Genomic DNA, 20,342 nt, shown 5'->3' on the forward strand with positions numbered 1-20,342 from the left:
TTTACCTTGACATGTTTGCTCCAGGCTCGTGGAGTATTTTTATCCAAATTCGGTTTTGGATTGGAATAACAAAATACCGATTGGCAAATTAAAAAAGAAATCTGGGGTTGTTCTTTAGCTTGGTAGAGTTTATTGAGTATAAACAAATTTATTAGTAACATATGGCAGCAGAATTATATCTACAACTTATAAAGAGCTTAAAATAAAAAAAAAATCGTTCTACCCCATATCTTACTTTCCTCCCACCCCTCCCTCCGTTACTTGACCCCCGCCAGTGTTATTTTTTTTTTAAAAAACAAATATTAAAGGTACCCTTAACTATAAAAATCTTAATCATCAAAAATTGTCCAATGTCCTTTTATTTTCCACTCTTTCTCTACGTATCTTCTGAATTTCTTCCACTCCGCATTAAAAAGTTCTAAATCATAGTCTCTTAGTTTTCTTGTTAATTTGTCCATTTCACTCCATGACATAACTTTTGTAATCCAGAGCTTGGTAGAGTTTATTTACAGAAAGAAAAGTGTAAGTGATAAGTGGTTGTACTTTGTAGACATTGTTTACTTATATGCAGGTATCATTGTCCTAAGAGGAAAAAGTTGACTCTTCTCTAGGCATTCTACCCAAAGAAGTTAAAAAGGTAGAGATTCACACCCACCAAAGTTAGCAAGGTTTTAAATTAGTGGTGGTTGCTTTCTTGCTTTGAGAAGACTCAGTGTAAAAAAGTTTGCAGGCCTCTCTAATTTGTGGATCCTCGAGGTTTACCTTGCCCTCCCACTTAACAAAAAAAAATCACATGCCATTTCACTTACCTGTGTTTATCAAAGTACATAGTTCTTCAATAATTGCTTAGCTCATCAATTATAAAATGTAACAAGTGTTCAGTTTACAGAAAAATATTGGCTACACTGTTATTAAATAAACAATACAGACCTTTTCCTTATGTATATGAAAAGGGGTACATAATTTCTCACGTGTTTTACAATGCTTAATTATTTTTTTAATTTAAAAGGTCAGTAGAAATCAGCTGCAGAATTTTTTTTTTTTAAAAAAGAAAGTGTGGGAGTGAGGATGGCATAGGGGTGAGAGCATTCGACCTGAGTTCATGGTCTCATTTAACCACAAAGTTTACCTGGTGGTCTTGAGCATACCACTCTCTCTCAAGAGAGTGTAGTGGTTACGTGTGCGGGTTCTTATCTGGGAGAACCAGGTTTGATTCCCCACTCCTCCACTTGCAGCTGCTGGAATGGCCTTGGGTTAGCCAAAGCTCTGGCAGAGGTTGTCCTTGAAAGGGCAGCTGCTGTGAGAGCCCTCTCAGCCCCACACACCTCACTGGGTGTCTGTTGTGAGGGAGGAAGTTAAAGGAGATTGTGAGCCAATCTGAGACTCTTGTGTGGAGGGCGGAATATAAATCCAGTGTCGTCTTCTTCAATCCAACCTGCTGCACCAATTTGTTATGAAGACAAAATGAGGTGACCCTGTTTAGACTGACCTGAGGAACGATGGAATACAAAAATTAGTGTCTGTTATTGGATGTTTCACCACTTTCCATATTATCGGATATATTCTGAATATATAAGCATTTTATTCTATATAATAATTAAGTGCTATCAAGTCACAAGCAATTTCTGGAGATACGTGGGATGTAGAGATGGTTTACCATTGCCTTCCTCAACACAGCCACCCTGGTATTCCTGAGTGGTTTCCCATCCAAGCACTACCCAGGGCCAAGCTTTGCTTAGCTTCTCAGCTCTGACAAGTTCAGGCTATCCTGGGCTATTATTATTTAACACATATTGTTTAAAAATGAGTGGTGTGTATGCAGGGCTTCAGGAAGTAAGTATGACAAAAATAATTATTGTTTTTATTATGGTTACATCCTGTAATCTTGTGTACATGCTTCTGATTTTTAGATTAACTTTAGACGGCTCAGGAAATTTAACAGTGTACTTGCTTTCTCTAAGGAGCATGCACCACTCCTGTAGACTCTCAAAATCTTATTGGTAGGGGCTGACCAAAGAACTACTGTATCAGTGGCAAACTTCCTGTGTCCTGCAATGAAAATAAGGGCTGAGATAACATCCAGTGCATAATTTACTCTAGATTCTAACCTCCTGTGTCTTTGGCAGAGACTTTGTATTGGCATTCAGTTAAAATCCTGACTTGGGAAACAAAATGTCTTAATAATTATTCACTGTCTGCTAGGCATAAAACAAATATAATTATTGCACAGCGTAAAAATTGTAATGTACTAGAATTTTAGAAGTTTAATAATTTAAGTGGTATAATCTTAATCCAGAATTTTATCACAGCTGCTAAACGAGTCCAGTCCTGGTTATTATTATTTTAACTCAGCAGTAAACACCCTTAAACTCAGCTTCTTTTGAAAGACTTGCATGCCTGTGAATTTACAACAGAGACGCCCAAGTTGCTCCTCATGCAGAACTAAACTAACTGCCTATCTTATTACTTTTCCACAAGGAGAGAGAACCCTGCTGTATGGGAAGTGGTTTTTGGCATCAACAACTTGGATCATCCTTCGGTCTTCATGCAGACCCGCATGGTGAAGACGATTATTCTGCACCCCCGATATAACCGAGCTGTGGTGGACTATGATATCAGCATTGTGGAACTTAATGAAGACATCAACGAGACAAGCTATGTCAGGCCAGTCTGCCTACCCAGCAGGGAACAGTTAGTCGAGCCAGATACCTATTGCTACATCACCGGCTGGGGACACATGGGCAACAAGAGTAAGACAAATGTTTTTCAGATTCTTTCACAAATCTATTTACCTTCCCTCAGCCTCTGTCAGCTGTCTAGTTCTAGTGGAAATCCTCTGTCTCAGGCACTAGCAATGAACCTTTGCTGTGCATTATTAAATGTTTGAACAAAGGAAATTCTCCCCAGCCAGTGTTCTCAGCTTGTTTATATGTTCCACTTAGTTTCAAAATCTTATTGGCAGGGGTTGACCAAAGAACTACTGTATCAATGGCAAACTTCCTGTGTCCTGCAATGAAAATAAGGGCTGAGATAACATCCGGTGCAGAAATTACTCAGATTCTAAGTGAGAGAGCCAGTTTGGTGTAGTGGTTAAGTGCGTGGACTCTTAACTGGGAGAACCGGGTTTAATTCCCCACTCCTCCATTTGCACCTGCTGGATGGCCTTGGGTTAGCCATAGCTATTGCAGAGGTTGTCCTTGAAAGGGCAGCTTCCGTGAGAGCTCTCTCAGCCCACCCACCTCACAGGGTGTCTGTTGTGGGGGGAGAAGATAAAGGAGATTGTAAGCCACTCTGAGTCTCTGATTCAGAGAGAAGGGCGGGGTATAAATCTTCAATTCTTCTTCTGACATGTCATAGGGACCAAGATCCAAGAAGGGACATGCACTTGGAAGAGAACTGCATACACACCTGAACCTTCCTTCCTTTTTTAGCCCCACTAGTTCCTACTGCTGAAGGCTAGATCTGTTTTGTAAACTGAACAGCATTCTGGCAATCTTAGCAATAGGAACTGATATTGCAGAAAGAAACAAGTGGTATCTCTTCCACACAATACATCCCTTTTCTTTGGATCCTGACCATGTTATATAATTATTGTCTCTTACAAATGCCAGTGGCTTCTAACATTTGTACTCCATGTAACCCCATGGTGCCGCATGTAGTTTAAAACATGTCTTTACTGGAAATTATTGCAAAGGAACTCGGAGTTGCTCTAATTATTATCTTGACTACAAATCAGCATGCTTTTCAACCAAGGGTACTAAGTCAAATGATAATTCTCCCACTTGACATTTAAGTATGGGCCACTTCATAACTGACTGCAGCATTATGGCTCAAATCTGCTTCTATGTGGTTGAAAATAATAGTGATTATCTGTTTTGCATTTGGTCAGGGCTAGTAGTCAATAGCCAGTTTAAAGCATCTGCTTGCAATGAGCATCCAAGGGAGCTGCACGCAATCTAAAAGGTACTCCTCCCCAGAATGCTAAGATCCAGCTCCCATATATTATACATAAAACAAATATTGTACCCTAGAATCTTCTGGAACAATAGAAGGGAGCACAACTTTCAGATTTTTGTGTGAGCTAAGAGCTGAATCCCAATATCAATGGCATTAAGGGGGAAAGGGATCTTTGGGTGCACTTCTTGGATTGAGGAGCACAGATGCATTACATGGCAAAGTGTCTTGAGCCAGCCTTGGGCTTGAAATTTCTACATGTGATGGTAGCTATGAGTAACCCTGTGAAATTGGTCTAGTGGCAGCCATACTTATGACTCTTATTGTATATAAAGGACCCAGAATGGTATGGTTTAATAAGAAATGAACAGTTCTTGGTCAGATGCTATGGTGCTATGTGGCAATTGGTTTCAGAGAGAAGAGAAAGGTATAGAGCTAATTTTATGCAAATATGTAAGTTTATATTCTAGAGCAGGGGTGTCAAACATAGAGCTCACGGGATGGAAGTAGCTCGCTGCTCTCTTCTCTTCCTGTCCCCATCTCTGCTTATCCTTGTCCTTCCAAGCTGCCCGGGAGTGATTAGATTAGAGAGCAGAGAGCAGAGGGTGGGGCTGCCGAACTTACCTTGTCTTTGCTGGCTTCTCCTGCGCCCATGTGAGTCTGCTGAACTTATTTGCCAAAGTTTGCTGGCTGAGGGGGAGGGGGCTTGCTTGGAAATGTGCTTCTCCATGGAGGCTTTTCTCTTGCATCGTTTGAGAGCCAGTTTGGTGTAGTGGTTAAGTCTGCGGACTCTTATCTGAGAGAACCGGGTTTGACTCCCCACTCCTCCACTTGCAGCTGCTGGAATGGCCTTGGGTCAGCCATAGCTCCTGTAGGAGTCATCCTTGAAAGGGAAGCTGCTGTAAAAAGCTCTCTCAGTCCCATCTACCTCACGGGGTGTCTGTTGTTGTGGGGGGGAGGGAGGTAGAGGAGATTGTGACCACTCTGAGATTCAGAGTGGAGGGCAGGATGTAAATCCAATATCTTCTTCTAAAGGTAGGAGCTGGGTGGGTCTGCTAGAGTTCTGAGTTATCAATAATCCCTGTCCCTTCATTGTTCTTGGGGTTAATGTTTGTTTAATTAGTGTTATGTCTGGGCTATCAATGGCATTAAAGGGGCAAGGGATCTTTGGGTGAAGATCTGTTAGCAGGAGGGGCAGGTATAAATTAACATACATACATACATATATAAATATCCAGGTCCTGGCTCAGTTGAAGAGCTTCTGCTTGGCATGCAGGGAGTCCCAGGCTGCGGTCACACTTACATTAAATCCATCAGCAACCCATCTTTAAAGCGCCGTTATTTCGTATCTCAGATAATCCGCCGCATCCTGTTTCCCGATCAGACAGCATGGAGTTCCGATGCCATGCCGTATTGATCCCGTCCCCTGCTCGATCACACAGCTCTCCCGGAACTTCTTTCAGATGGCGGCAATCCGGATAAGCGCAGGCGCAGTGCTGGGCGGGTTCTCTATTTGCGCAGGCGCACTGATGCGTGCTGCAGTGGGTCCGCGTTTGCAATAGCGGGGTTTCCAACTATTTAAACCTTTTTTTTTTTCCCGGCTGCTCTATCGATATATCGATATATCGGCAGGCCCTTTCATGTGGTCTGCTTCGAACCGAGGGCGGGACGTCAGATGTGGTCGAGCGATTCTTTCTGAGAACATTTTTTCTAATTATGCCCCCAAGCTTTTGGTGGCCCCAAAGTATTAATCAGAGAGCCCTTTGAGGCTGGGGCTTGATCTGGACGAGGAAAAGGAGGAGGAAGAGGTGGCTGCAGAGCGCGCTGCCCGGCGGCCTCACGGAAAACCGCAACTCTCCTTGGCTTCCGCGGCAGCAGAGAGGAAGGGCAGGTACCTTCTGGCGTTTTTGCTTCAGAGGCGGTCCAATGAAGCCCCCCCCAACACCCCCCTGGTTTTACATCGTTCTCCTCGCCTCCATTTCAGCCCTGCCCCGAGGCAATCCCGGGAGAGCAGCACCGACCCAGTGGTACCCAGTGAGCTTCCACGGCAGAGGACTTGAGGTCCACAGTGGAACCTGAGCAGCCCAGCCACGGAGCGGGCTTGCTTCTAGGGAAGGGTCTACTCTTGGAGGTGACAGGCAGACGCGACGCATTCCCAAGGTCCTGCTACGAAAAGGTCCCGGGCAGTCCCACTTGGAAAGGGGCAGTAGGAGCGCTTTCGGGCCCGCTTCAAAGCGAGGCGTCGTGCCTTCAAAGGGCCACCGTTCCCAAGAGCACCCTCCGGTGGCTGGGCTGCAGACGGGAGGGATGCCTGCAACTTTGGTCGGGAAGAAGAACAAAGTAGGAGTCAAGCGGTACCAACATAGTTTTATTCCGAATGTAAGCTTTCGTATGCTCCTCGTATGACGAAGTGTGCTTCGAGGACACGAAAGCTTACGTTCTGAACAAACCTTTGTTGGTCTTAAGGGTGCAACGCGACTCCTGCTTTGTTCTACTGCTTCAGACCAACACGGCGGCCCACTTGGATCTTTGTTCTGGAAGCGGGGCTTTTGCCTCGGGTAACGCGGTACACGCCGGCACCCTTGAAAAAGAAATGGAGAAATAGCAACTCTCTCCGCCCGCCCCCCCCCTCCCCGCGCCCCTTTTCGACTTGTTGGGCGGCTTAGGGGAAAGTTTCGTTGCCCGTCTGGCTCATCTTGCCATGCTCGGGCTCGGCCTTTGGTGCCCACCGGCGCCCTGCTTCCAAAACGCTGCCCCTCCCCGCCCGCCCGCCGCGGCCTTTCGGCCTCTTGAGCCTCGCCGTCGGTTATTTACAAGAGGCGAAAAGAACTCCGAGAGCGGGAAGGAAGTAACAATTTGTCGAGCAATAAATCTTTTAATTTATTGTGTCTGTGGCCATTACTGATATTTCGATATATCGATATATCGCTATTACGCAATAAACTAAATATTAAAAAAAAAAGGCCGTTTCGGAAGGCCCCCTTCCTTCCTTCGATGGCGCAGTGATATGCATTTTGTTTGTGGCGGGAAGCAGGAGGCAGGAAGCGCTGTTGCGACTCACCAACGATTGCCCGTTCAGATGCTCCAGAGCGCTCAGGAAGCGCTCAGGAAGCGTCTTGTTCCGGATTAAAAGCAGTAGCAAATTAATCCGCGAGCAAGGCGCATCAGCGTGGGACGGGCACGGGCTAAGCACGCTTCACAGATGTGGGCGTGTGAACGTCCGGGTAAAATCCGACATGCTTGCGGGCTCAACTCATGCCCGTAGCGGGGTTTTTTGGACGTCTGACCGCGGCCCCAATGTCTATCCCTGGCACTTACAGTTAAAAGGACAAGGTTGTGGCTTATTATTAGAAAGACTTCAGCCTGAATTGCTGGAGAGCCACAGCTACTCTGAGTAGACTTGGAGGAGTGGGAAGCTTGCAATGACCAGCAGTTTCATGTTTTCGTTTGGTCCTAGGCTGGCTCAGAGAATTGACCATGAGAGCAGTCTGGGGAAAGGGTTTGCTCCCACTCCAGGCAGTGCAGTTTAAAAAGTGGCCTTTTCAACAATAAGAAACCTCAGGCCAAATCAGTCCACAACACACACACACACCTCCCCCAAACCAGAACCAGGAAAAGGGATAACAGGAAAAATAGGCTAACAAACTCAACTGTTAAAAAAGTTTAAACAATGAAAATTAGGCCAAAGCCCTCCCCCCCCCCAGAACCAGAACCAGAAGAGAAAAAGAACAACAGCAGCACAACACAACAGCAACAAATTAAACACAAAATCCTTTTAAAACAATAAAAAACTTAACTTTTAACAATACAGGAACTTTACCAACCCCTCCCCCCCCAAAAAAACCTTCACCCTAACCCCAAGAAATCCAAGCCACCCAAATCAAGAAAAGTAAAAGGACACTGCACTTCTAAAAGTTCTCTCACTAAAGTAAGATACGGGCAAATTGGCAAACCTCCCACCCCACCCTAGGCCCCCACCCCCAGCAGAACCCCCTAACTCCAAATAAGCTACCCTGTACTCACCCACCCAAATTTGGATAAGTAAAGGGACTCTGAGTCTTAAAAAGTCCTTTTACTAACTAAAATAAAAATAAGAACCCCAAGACTGTCTTACCTTAGATGTCTTCTCTTCTCCAGGCACTGGCAGGTCAGGCAAGGCTGAGAGAGAGCAGCAGCAGCTGAAGCCAAGGGCCAGCGCAGCACAGTTTCTCTCTCACACCAACACAACAGCAATGGAATGGAGTCCAGCCAGGCAGACTCCTTAAAAAGGTTCTCTGGCCCTACACAGAGCAGTTTCAAAAAATAGCACAGCTCTGTGATTGGCCAGAGAACACTGTTTACTTGGATTCCCAAGTAAACAAAAGAACAACAATGTTGCTGATGGCTGAGGGATTAGCCCAGCCATCAGCTGCACAACAGCCCTGCAAAGCATGCATTTGCAATGCATTTTGCAAATGCATGCTTTGGATTGGCTGCTGGGGCTCCTCTCCTCCTCCCTCCCTGATCCCAGGGAGGCTATGGGAGAGGCCGGAAAAGGCTTCCAAAGGCGGGAAAGGAAGCAAGCAGCTCCCCTGAGGCTGCGGAAGCTCCTTTCCTGCCTTTTCCATTGACTTCCGTATACGGTGCCATATACTTCCGAATCAGGGGTGATTTGTTGGTCAATTCGGTTCGGCCAAACCGATTGCCTCACCCCTATTCCCATATCAGTCATTCCAGATTAAAAACCAGCCGGAATAATGTCGTCTTACGGGCCTTTCGGAACTGGGCGAGGTCCCGCAAGGCCCTAACTTCTTCCGGCAACTGATTCCACCAGAAACAGGCAGCAATTGAGAAGGCTCTCTCTCTAGTTGACTTTAATCTTGCCTCCCTTGGTCCGGGGATCACTAGAACTAGGTAGACCTCTGGTTACCTACTCACCTTATCACCGAAGTAAAGTTTGCACTCCTGGTTCCAGGAGCATCAATTAAACCTTAGTGCTGATCAGTAAGTATCTTCAAGCTATATTAAAGCCTAGAGAGATGAACAACAAGCTATATTAAAGCCTAGAGAGATGTTCTTGTGTACAACAAAACTACATGGTTATGTTGACTGTATTTATGCATAGTGTATGCTTTTTGACAGAGATCACATCTTTCCCTCTCTTTAGTGCCTTTCAAACTTCAAGAAGGAGAAGTTCGAATTATTTCCTTGGAACAGTGTCAATCATACTTTGATATGAAGACCATCACCACCAGGATGCTATGTGCAGGTTATGAGTCCGGGACTGTGGACTCCTGCATGGTAAGCCAGTTCTAGAGAAGCAATACAAAGCTTATTATTTTCACAGACTCCCCCCCACACGCTTTAGAAATTTTGTAACTATAGTGTATCACTGTGCTACCTAAATTTGTCCAAAGTGGGGTAGGATTGCTTCAGCACAGGATTTTGAGGGGAGGGGAGCATCTACATGACATTGTTCCTGAATTGTTCACTTTCCATATGTTCCCTTCCTTTGATACAGTCTCTCACACCTGGTTTGATGTGGTCTTTTGGGAAGGCCCCAGTCCAAGAACCTTTACATGTGGATAGACAGGAAGGTGCATTTTTTCCTGTCTTGTTCACATCAGCACCATTTTCCTTGCCATGGCCCCCCACAGCCACCACTCCCCCTCCACCAGATGGCTATTTTATTGTCAAGTCCTACACTGCCACAGTGCGTGAAAAAAAAAGTTATGAAGAAATATTGCCACATTCTATTGTCTCTACTAATAGATGCACCCCTTATATCTCCATAACAAAAATAGCTAGAGGCAGGCTTTTTAAAAAGCAAAAAAAAAAAAGCTGGGAGTTCAGGAGTTGGTAGAACATGGCAATAGATTGCTATAATGCTGTTACAGTTTAGTGATCCAGTAATTGACACAGAAAAACAACAGAAAAAGCCCTTCAGTAGTCCATGGGTAGTGGTGGCCATAGAGACCAGTGTTTTGGGAACACTGTCATATGAATGCTTTGTTGACACTGTGGCTGATTCCGCACTCACCTTTCTCTGGGGCAGGCTTCCGTTTCTGGGCGGAGCAAACTGGCGATTCGCATCAGTTGCTCCACGCCGGCATTTTGCTACTGCATCAATTAGTGTGCTCTGGAGTCATCCTTCCTGAGCTAAGACAAAAATGTGTGAGGTGGAGGCTAAAAATCTGTGAGCTAGTTCACGCTAACTCAGCTTAGAGGGAACACCAGAGAGCCACTTTATTTCATCCTAACCTACTCTTGCCTCACAGGGATAATGTTAGGTTAAAGATCTTCTTCGTGGTCTCTGTGCTTCACACTCATGGGATATAGCGCCTGCGCCGATCCACCGAATCGGTACCTTAAAAGCCCGGGATTTTTTTGCGCTCGGTACCAATGAGCACGCGCAGGCGTCCTAGTACGCATGCTCACTGGAGCCAGCGCGAGGATCCCGCCAGTTCCTTTTTGACCGCCGCGCTGAGAGGATTTCCTTTCGATTGCTTCAGTTGGTATTTGGATTTTCTCCTTGTTGTATAGCCCATTTGTTGTTTCTATTAGTAATAGTTAAATAGTTATAGTTATCGTTGTTTAAAAAAAACCTGTTGTTTTTGAACTTTGCCCCTCGGGGCTTTATTTCCCCCCCCCCCCCCCCATTGCCTCAGAAAGAATTCTGTGTGGGTTTCATTGCCTTTGGAAAGGCGTTGGGGTTTTTTTAAAAGGTGCTGCAAGTGTGGTAGCAAGATTGCACCTCCTGACAGTCACTCCCTCTGCTTACTGTGCCTGGGCGAGGGACACCGAGTTGATTTGTGCCTGCATTGCTTAAGTTTCTCTAAGCAAACCTGAAAAAACCGGGTGGCAAGGCTATCAGCAGCACTTGTGGAATCAGCTCTTTGTCCGCTGAAAATGGCAACGGGCCCGTTGGTATCGATGGGGGAAGCCACCCTGGACCCGACGATTACATCCGTCAAACCATCGTCACTGATGCAGACCGATATGCCGACCAAGCGAGGCTGACCCACTAAACAACCCTCTGAAGGGTCAGTGGCGATTCCGGCCAAGAACCGTCGGGACGAGTCAGGGACCCGACCATCCCTCCCGAAGAAGTTGAAGGAGAAGCGAAAAAATAGACGCTCCCGCACTCCTTCTCCTTCTCGGGATGTTTCGGCATCGACACAAGCTGCTCCACCCCAGAAGATCCTAGCATCTCCACGTCCAAGGAGTCCTTCGGTGTCGAGAAGCAGAGTTTCGCAGCCGACCCGCCTGTCGGGATCAGAGCAGGAGATAGACCTGACCCAGTGCACCCACTCATCGAGATCGGGATTGCGGCATCGGAGTGACAGTGGTTTGATATCAGAGATTGAGGCTTCGGTACCGAACAAATCCCTGGCACCTCTTTCACCGACTGTGGGACTGAGAGAGCTTGAACCAGCTGCCATGGTTCGAAGTTTCCCGCCACTTCCGCCATGGGGTCAATGTCAGTGGCCTTGGTCCTATGGTTACCCGTACCCACCATACTAGTGGTAACCTCCATGATACTTCCCCAAATGGGATCAGTGGTCAGAAACTTCTCATTTCTCATGGGTTTCCCATCACTCAAGGCAGCAAGCATCGGCGTCGATCCCTCCTGAGAGACGTAAAGAGAGGGCGGAGGAATTGCAGGCGCGATCATCGGTATCACTGTGGTCACCCGAGCGAGCTTTGACTCCGATACTCTCTGAGCACTCTGTAAGAAGAGACTTCTCGTCATCAGACTCCAAGGTCAGTACCGATGACCCTGACAGAGTGGCGGAACCTTCGCCAGAGTCGCATATTGCTGAGGACCTTCCCATATCACCATCGGAAGATCTGAAGTCTTATGGGGACCTGGTGAAGCGAATGGCAAACTCCCTCTCCCTCACAGTGATTCAACCTCAGCCAGTCGTCGATGACACGGTCTTCGATATTATGCAGAGGGACACATCGACGGCTGTGGCCTTGCCTGTGACAAAAGTTATCCTGCAGGCAGTGTAAGAGCCTTGGGCAAAACCGGCATTGACACCTATTTCTTTCCGGAGACTGGACCATATGTATTGGGTTCAGGAGGCTGGTGCTGAGTTTTTGTTTGCCCACCCCAAGCCCAACTCGGTGGTGGTCTCTTCATCATCCAGGGCACGCAAAACCCATTCTTCACCACCCAGCAAGGAGGGCAAGAAATTGGATAACACGAGAAGGAAGTTTTATTCGGCTGGAGCATTGGGAGTTAAGGTCTCCAATTATGCCGCATGCATGGCTCGCTACCAATACTCCATTTGGGAGCAGCTCACACCCCTTTTGTCTTCCCTGAGCGAGGAGTAGAGGTCTTTGTTTAGGAAACTGCAAAAGGGGGGCTTTGCTGTGGCCAAGCAACAACTGGCCGCAGCAAAGCACATGGTGGACGTATCGGCCAAAACCATCACCTCGGCCGTCTCCCTACGCCAACACTCTTGGCTAAGATCGACAGCTCTTCAGCCTGATACCAGGGCCTTTATAGAAGATCTACCTTTTGAAGGTGAAGGTCTCTTCAGTTCGACCACCGACAGTGTCCTCCAAGAGATGCACAAGAGTATAAAGACCTCAAGAAACCTAGGTGTCCCGGCCTCCTCTAAAACTGGCAAGCCTAAGCAATGTCATAAATCCTGACCCAAGAGGCCCTACCAAAAGTTCTCCCCAGACCAGCTGTGGAGACCTCGGTCTTCCCAACCAGAAAGCAGGTCCCCCCACAGGGGAAACAATAGAAGCAGGTTTGCTTCAGCATCTCAAACCACTGGCAGATCTAAGGGTGCTCGCCCACAGAAGCAGGGCTTTTGACTTCTCGATAGCACGTATTGTCGCCCCTACTTCTTCACTCATTCGCCTTCATCAATACCTTCCGGCTTGGGAGTCCATCTCCACAGACAGGTGGGCTCTTTCCATCATAGCAGAAGGATGCAAGATAGACTTCGTTCAGGTTCCGACTCAGTCAGTGATTGTCACCACACCCCCTTCCCCACCTCTGCTGGCGGAGGTGAGCAACCTCTTGCAGAAACAAGCCATAGAACCGGTCCCAGTATAGGCCAGAACGGGGGTGGGGTTCTACTCTAGTTATTTCTTGGTTCCCAAACGGGATGGGGGATTGAGACCAATTATGGATCTTTGGAATCTGAACAAGTTTATCGTGTACCAGAAATTCAGGATGTCCACTCTGCAAACAATCCTTCCCCTCATCAACCAAGGGGACTGGATGGCAATGTTGGATCTCAAGGATGCCTACTTCCATGTCAGCATTCACCCTGCATTTCCTTCGTTTTGCAGTAGGTTCCAACCACTTCCAGTACAAAGCCCTTTCATTCGGTCTGTGCACTGCACCACGGGTGTTCACCAAGATGATGAGTGTTGTGGCTGAACATCTCCGGCTTCAAAGTATAGTCATCTTTCCATACATTGACGACTGGCTCCTTGCGGCGGAGTCGGAAGAAAGTCTTTCAGGCCATATTGCAACTACTCTTCGTCTTCTGCACACCTTAGGCCTGCAGGTCAACATGACAAAGTCTCATCTTACTCCATCATGGACAGTTCAGTTTATAGGGGCTTTGCTGGACACAAACCTTCACCGCGCTTTTCTGCCTCAGCAGAGAGCGATGGACATCATCAATCTTGTCATTATTTTCCAGAGTCGGAAATGGGGCACAGCACAACAGCTGCAGTGGATGCTGGGGCTGATGGCGGCGACTACAAGCGTGCTGCTGTTTGCAAAATTGAGAATGAGAGGTCTTCAACTGTGGTTTCTCAGAGAGTTTCGGCCTTTATGGGACTTACCTTGGAAGAGGTTTACAATTCCACCCTTGACCCTCCAGACCCTGCAATGGTGGAAATCCAGAGACAACATCTGTCAGGGAGCTCCCTTCCACCTACCTGTAACAACAGTGACCATTACCACAGATATGTCTTTGTGGGGCTGGGGTTCTCACATGGACTCTCTGTGTGTCGGGGGCCCTTGGCCTCCGCAATTGACTCGTTGCCGCATAAACTATCTGGAACTGTTGGTAATTCATTTCGCCCTTTGCTCTTTCCATCCCTTAGTGGTGGGGAAAGCGGTGGCCCTGTTGATGGACAATACTACAGCCCTCTGTTATGTCAACAGGCAGGGCAGGACAGTCTCTCGACGGCTCTGTGCGCTAGCACTAGAACTGTGGATGGAGTACCTGGAGTATGACATCTATGTAAGGGCTTCACACCTTCCAGGGGTGCTCAATTTGCAGATGGACTCATTGAGCAGAGGAGCAGCATCTCCACACGAGTGGGAGATACAGTGGCGCTTCCTTCAACTTGTGTTTCAGCTCTGGGGGTATCCTCAGGTGGATGTGTTTGCCACAGCCAGAAATCGGAAGTGTCCTCTGTTCTGTTCCAGAGGGGGCATGGATCCAGAATCATTGGGAGACGGCCTGATGTTTCCATGGAATGACTGGTTCCTATACCTGTTTCCGCCTCTGCCGCTGCTAACAAGAGTTGTCAACAAAACTGCAAGAGAAAGGCCGTGGTGCATCCTAGTGACACCATGGTGGCCTTGGCAGAACTGGTTCCCGATCTTGCTTCAACTAGCGAGGGGGGTTCTTTATCAATTTCTGGCAGAACCGGACCTTCTGTTGGCCCAGGACGGTCATGCGTTCCATCACAACGTGCCTCACCTGAAGCTGACGGCATGGTTCATTGACCTTGTGAGTTCTCCAGTAGAGTCCAACATGTCTTTCTAAATAGTAGAAAGTTGTCTACCCGGGCTTCCTATGACAGGAAATGGGGGAAGTTTCTTCAGTTTTTGACTGACCCTATAGTCTCGCCTCAACGAGTGGGTCTGTGGGTGATTTTTTACTTTTTGTTATCTCTGGTGGATGCTGGACTTTCCTTTTCTTCTGTTAAAGTTTATTTATCAGCAATATCAGCATACCATGAGCCTGTTGAGGGGCATTCAGTTTTTGCTCACCCTCATTCAAAGAGGTTTCTAAAAGGTCTGCTCAGATTGCATCCCCCGTCAAGATCACCTCCACAGTTGTGGGACTTGACTTTAGTGTTGGACAGGCTGATTCGGTGTCCCTTCAAGCCAATGGCAACATGTTCTCTACAGCTTCTGTTCTGGAAAACTGTTTTTTTGGTAGCAATCACATCGGCACACCGTGTAGGGGATCTCATGGCTATGCATTGTGACTACCCATATCTAGTTTTTCAGGAGTCCGGAGTGTCGTTGGCTCCTGATGTTTCTTTTCTTCCCAAGGTGGTTTCCCAGTTTCACCTTAAGTTAGAAGTTTGGTTACCCACGTTTTATCCCACGCCTTCCTCAGATGAGGAGTGTCGGTGGCACGCTTTGGACGTTAAGCGTGCATTATTGTTTTATTTGAGTTGTTCTAAGAGTTTTCGTCAGGACCAGCATCTTTTTGTTTCTTATGCTGCTCCTAAGTTGGGCTCCAGAATTTCATCTCAGCGGCTTTCCAAGTGGCTCACTGAGACTATTAAACTGTGCTACTTATTGGCAAAGAAGCCGTTGCCTGGGCCCATTCGTGGACACTCTACTAGAGTGATGGCAAAGTTGGTGGCGTTCCTGAAAGGCGTTTCTCTGACAGACGTGTGCAAGGCTGCCACTTGGTCCTCTCTGCATGCTTTCATGAAGCACTACACTCTGGATGTGCATGCTCAGCAGAGGACTCGTCTGGGAGCTGCAGTGCTGCAAGCTGTCTCTTCTGGTTGACCATCTTTCCGCCTCCAGGTATGTCTTGCTTGCTAATCTCCCATGAGTGTGAAGCACAGAGACCACGAAGAAGATAGACAGATTGCTTACCTGTAACTGTAGATCTTCGAGTGGTCATCTGTGCATTCACACTACCCGCCCTCCTTCCCCACTGCTGACGGTCTCCCTATGTTAGGGGGCTTCCAGCGGTCAAGAAGGAACTGGTGGGATCCTCGCGCTGGCTCCGGTGAGCATGCGTACTGGGACGCCTGCGCATGCTCATTGGTGCCGAGCGCGAAAAAATCCCGGGCTTTTTAGGTACTGATTCAGGGGATCGGCGCAGGCACTATATCCCATGAGTGTGATTGCACAGTTGACCACTCGAAGATCTACAGTTACAGGTAAGCAACCTGTCTTTCCACACTGAGTTCTCTGGAAGTCAGGAGGATACAAAATGTATTTTTCAGTCACTAAGGCACCAAAGTGAAAATTGTTTATATGATAGCTTTTCATCCCATTTGTTCTCTAAGCAGCTCATGTGGTTCTGTTTTCCTCTGCCAGGTAGGTTAGGCTGAGAGGGAATATTTGGCCCAGGTTCACCCGGAGAGGTTTATGACTAGGAATTCTCAAACATCTGCCAGTTTGCTCACATCCTTTTTGCTGGTAACAAACAGCAAGCTCATTTTCAATTATCAGTATCAGATGGTGTTGATTACATGTTTGGTGGGGGAGTTCCATCTATTGTATCAGATGGGATTGGTGACATATGTCTATGGCCATATTGATTCTGAGTAAAAATCCAGACATATGATGGTTCAAGATGTATCACAATATGGTCTGCCTAAGCCAGGGGTGTCAAACATGTAGCCTGAGGGCCGAATCAGACCCCGGAGGGCTCCTATCAGGCTCTTGAGCAACTTGCTGTCATCTGCTTCCTTCTCTCTCTTGCTTCCTTCTGCATCACAGCTTGCTTTGCTAGGCTTGCTTAATTGCATAGGAGCTACATAGCAAAGCCTCTATTTTCTCCATTGGCTGAGGCTCCTCCCTTGGAGAGAGAAAGGGAGAAGGAATAGTTTGCTTTGCCAGACTCTCTCAATTGCACTGTTGAGCTAGTGAGCCAAGCCTCTGTTTCTTCTATTGGCTGAGGCTCCTCCCCTTCCTGGTCCCTTGGGGAAGGAAGGAAAGTGCCAGAACTTCCTTTGCCCAGTTCCCTGGATCACACAGGAGAGATACAAAGAAAGCACTTTTAAGACCAATGAGCGCTACTGTTTTAAGCATATTTTTAAAAAATCTTTAATTGTGTTTGTGTTTTTATAAAGTTTATATATCCGCTACTTGGCATTACATTTTATGACACACATGGCCTGGCCCAACAAGGTCTCATTTATGTCAATTCTGGCCCTCATAACAAATGAGTTTGACACCCGTGGCCTAAGCAATATGGAGAGGCCAACTCCCTTTCAATGGCAGGTGTCTCCACTTCCTCTATCAGCCGATTGTTATTCTGTTACTTCCTGAGCTCAGCTTCATCTGACTGAGTTGCTCTCTTAGCAAGAGTAATCAAATAATCTGCATGTTATTGTAGGGTGACAGCGGAGGACCCCTGGTGTGTGAACAGCCTGCCGGGCGCTGGACATTATTTGGCTTAACCTCTTGGGGCTCTGTCTGCTTTTCTAAAGTTTTGGGACCTGGAGTTTATAGCAATGTGTCTCATTTTATTGAATGGATTGAAAGGCAAATCTACATCCACACCTTTCTGCTCCGCTGATTCGTCAGGACAGAAATGCTGTTTAAAGTGAAAGGAGAGGAAAAGGCAAAGCCCAGGAGCATGGAAGCAATGAAAATGTCAAGTTGAAGAAATCTGGAGAATTATAAATTCTAAGGATTGCAGGTGTCTGGCAGTGGAACAGTACAAAAGAATTTGTAAGTCTTCTGGTGGCAAAAGTACTTTTAGGTAGAAACCAATTTTAAAAAATCTTTTCTGGCATTTTCTTTAGCAGAATTGTGTTATGTTTCTGTCATACTCACTCACACTCTTAAACACACACACACACACACACACACACAGAGAGGAAGAACCCACCAGTTTATCCTATAACATGATGCCTTTCAGACACTCAAAATTAGGTGGGTTGTGCAGACCACATTAGCTTTTTGTAGTGTCAGGAGAGAAAAAGTATATACTACTGAAGACATTCACTCGGAACAGATTCCCACGTTGACGCCGGTCATGTTCTTGAGGGTCCATTGACCTATGGGAGAAAGATTTAAGAGGGATAAATGACTGCAGCAGTGCATTGCAGTTACATCTGCATGTTACAGCATCCAAGCCACAGTTTTTAGTCTTGAGCTCTTGCAGCAAAGCATTTGTGCATTTGCAAAGGTGATGGGAACATCTGAAGGGCAGCCCTTTTTCTAACTCCAGTTCTTGCTCTCACCTGTATTCGCTCGCTTAGAGACTATTGTTTGGGTGTGTTAGATACTGTTAAACTATGAGTATATTCAGGCCTGGGATTTGTTGTTTAAGTGAATGCCCATCGCAAAAATAATTACAAGGAAAAAACCAAATCAGGACAGAAAAGGTCAGTCTGATTAGCATGGCAAAAGACTCACCCACTTTAAAAAAGGGGCTATCGTAAAGTGGCATAAAGAATTTTAAATTAAGAATCAACAATATAATCAACACTATGGGAGGAATATTTTACATGGGATGTCAACAGAAACAAAGGCAAATAATGCCGTTCTACAGGTTACGAGCAGATTTCTTTCTGTTTTTGTAATTAACATTTTCATTGACACGCAGATTTCTGATTTTGGAAAGTGCTGACAAGTCACAACTGACTTATAGCAGCCCTGTATGATATTTGAGGTAAAAGATGTTCAGAAGTGGTTTGCTATTGCCTGCCTCCGTGTCCCAACCCTGATATTCCTTGGAGGTGTCCTATCCAAATACTAACCAGGGCCACCCTGAGACCTGATGAGATTGGGCTAACCTGAGCTATCCAGTGAAGGGGTGGCAGATTTCTACCCTCCACCAAACAATAGTAAAGAATCCAGTACCACCCTTAAGGCTAACAAATTTTATTGTAGCGTGCATAAGCTTTCGATAAAAACAGCTCTCTTCATCAGATTTTCTACCAAACAATGAATCGTGCACCAAATGACAAGAAACAGACTAAGTTAGATTTACAAGTTTCAGAGGAAATGCTATAGACGGTAATGCTGATCCCCTGTGCACTGCGTACATGTCATCTATGCTAAAACTCAGTTTTTCAGCTTGTCTCAGGTGCTACTCCACAAAACAGGTGATAGCTTCTAAAACCAATAGAAGGTACATGGTAACAGAAATCGACTTGAGACTGCTTTTGAGAGCACCACACCCTGCTTGCAGCATTCCTTAACAGAAGGATGCAGGCTATTGATTTTCCTAAGCAGACTTCAAAGCTATGCAGAAGACCTGAAGCGAGAGATCAACAGAAGTATAGTGTCCAGATCACGTGAAGTGATGGTATCGCTTTACTCTGCTCTGGTAAGACCTCACCTGGAGTATTGTGTTCAGTTTTGGGCATCATATTTTAAGAAGGATATAGACAAGCTGGGACGGGTCCAGAGGGGGGCGATAAAGATAGTGAGGGGTCTGGAGACCAAGTCCTATGAAGAAATATTGAAGGAGCTGGGCATGTTTAGCCTGGAGAGGAGGTGGCTGTGATATGATCACCATCTTCCAAGTACTTGAAGGACTGTCATCTAGAGGATGGTGTGGAATTGTTTTCTGCAGCCCCAGAATGTAGGACCAGAAGCAGTGGGTTGAAATTAAATCAAAAGAGTTTCTGGCTCAACATTAGGAAGAACTTCCTGACAGAGCGGTTCCTCAATGGAACAGGCTTCCTCGGGAGGTGGTGGGCTCTCCTTCCTTGGAGGTTTTTAGACAGAGGCTAGATGGCCATCTGACAGAAATGAAGATCCTGTGAATTTAGGCGGAGGTATTTGTGAGTTTCCTGCCTTGTGCAGGGGGTTGGACTAGATGACCCTAGGGGGTCCCTTCCAACTCTATGATAAGATTCAGGAACTCTTCAGAAGGACAGACCTTCATCTCCCAAAATCAGTCTTCCCTGATCTTACAATGAAAAAATGCTATGTGGCACGGCTACCTTTTTATACTTGACATGTTGCATACTGCCTGCTGTTCTTGCTATTTCACCTTGGATTTGATCCCAGAGAAGAGGCTGTATACAGCTAATGCTGCTCAGGAAGGCCTTCCCCACCCCACAGTTCCTTCAGCCTGTCATTTTTGCCCAAGAGACTGGCGCCTTACAGGCTCATAAGAATGGACAGCAGTCACACCCATACAAGATAAAACGGCCCCAGTGGGAGAAGTGAACAAAGGTTACTTATAGAGATAATTGGTGTACTCACATTCATATAATATAGCCTCACATGGCTTTCTACAGCTGATCTGTAGCTGTAGAAAGCCATGTGAGGCTATAATATACGAATGTGGCACTCTCCCTTCAATTCATATGTAGGGTTCTACAGGAATAGAGACATTCTGTTTCAAAAATTGGAGGATGTGGCAGGGACTATGATATAGAGGATGAGCAGAGAGTCCCCCCCTTCTGAACAAAAGACGTATGAAAGAAATGGAGCGAGCTCTTCATTGGAAGTTCTCTTGTCCTCCTAGGCTTCTGCC

General features: G+C 46.4%; 1 protein-coding gene across 1 annotated transcript in view; it reads left to right on the plus strand.

Annotated features, from left to right (window-relative positions):
* Positions 1-17,680, plus strand: part of CORIN (corin, serine peptidase) — a 138,363-nt gene extending 120,683 nt beyond the window's left edge. Inside the window, exons 20-22 of the mRNA XM_060246297.1 lie at positions 2,479-2,750; positions 9,101-9,234; positions 17,238-17,680. Of these exons, the coding sequence (XP_060102280.1) occupies positions 2,479-2,750; positions 9,101-9,234; positions 17,238-17,420 (589 nt within the window). The 3' untranslated portion in view covers positions 17,421-17,680. The remainder of the gene's footprint in view (positions 1-2,478; positions 2,751-9,100; positions 9,235-17,237) is intronic.
* Positions 17,681-20,342: the final 2,662 nt, after the last annotated feature.

The sequence above is a fragment of the Heteronotia binoei genome, chromosome 9 (assembly GCF_032191835.1).
Source record: "Heteronotia binoei isolate CCM8104 ecotype False Entrance Well chromosome 9, APGP_CSIRO_Hbin_v1, whole genome shotgun sequence".
Lineage (NCBI taxonomy): Eukaryota > Metazoa > Chordata > Lepidosauria > Squamata > Gekkonidae > Heteronotia > Heteronotia binoei.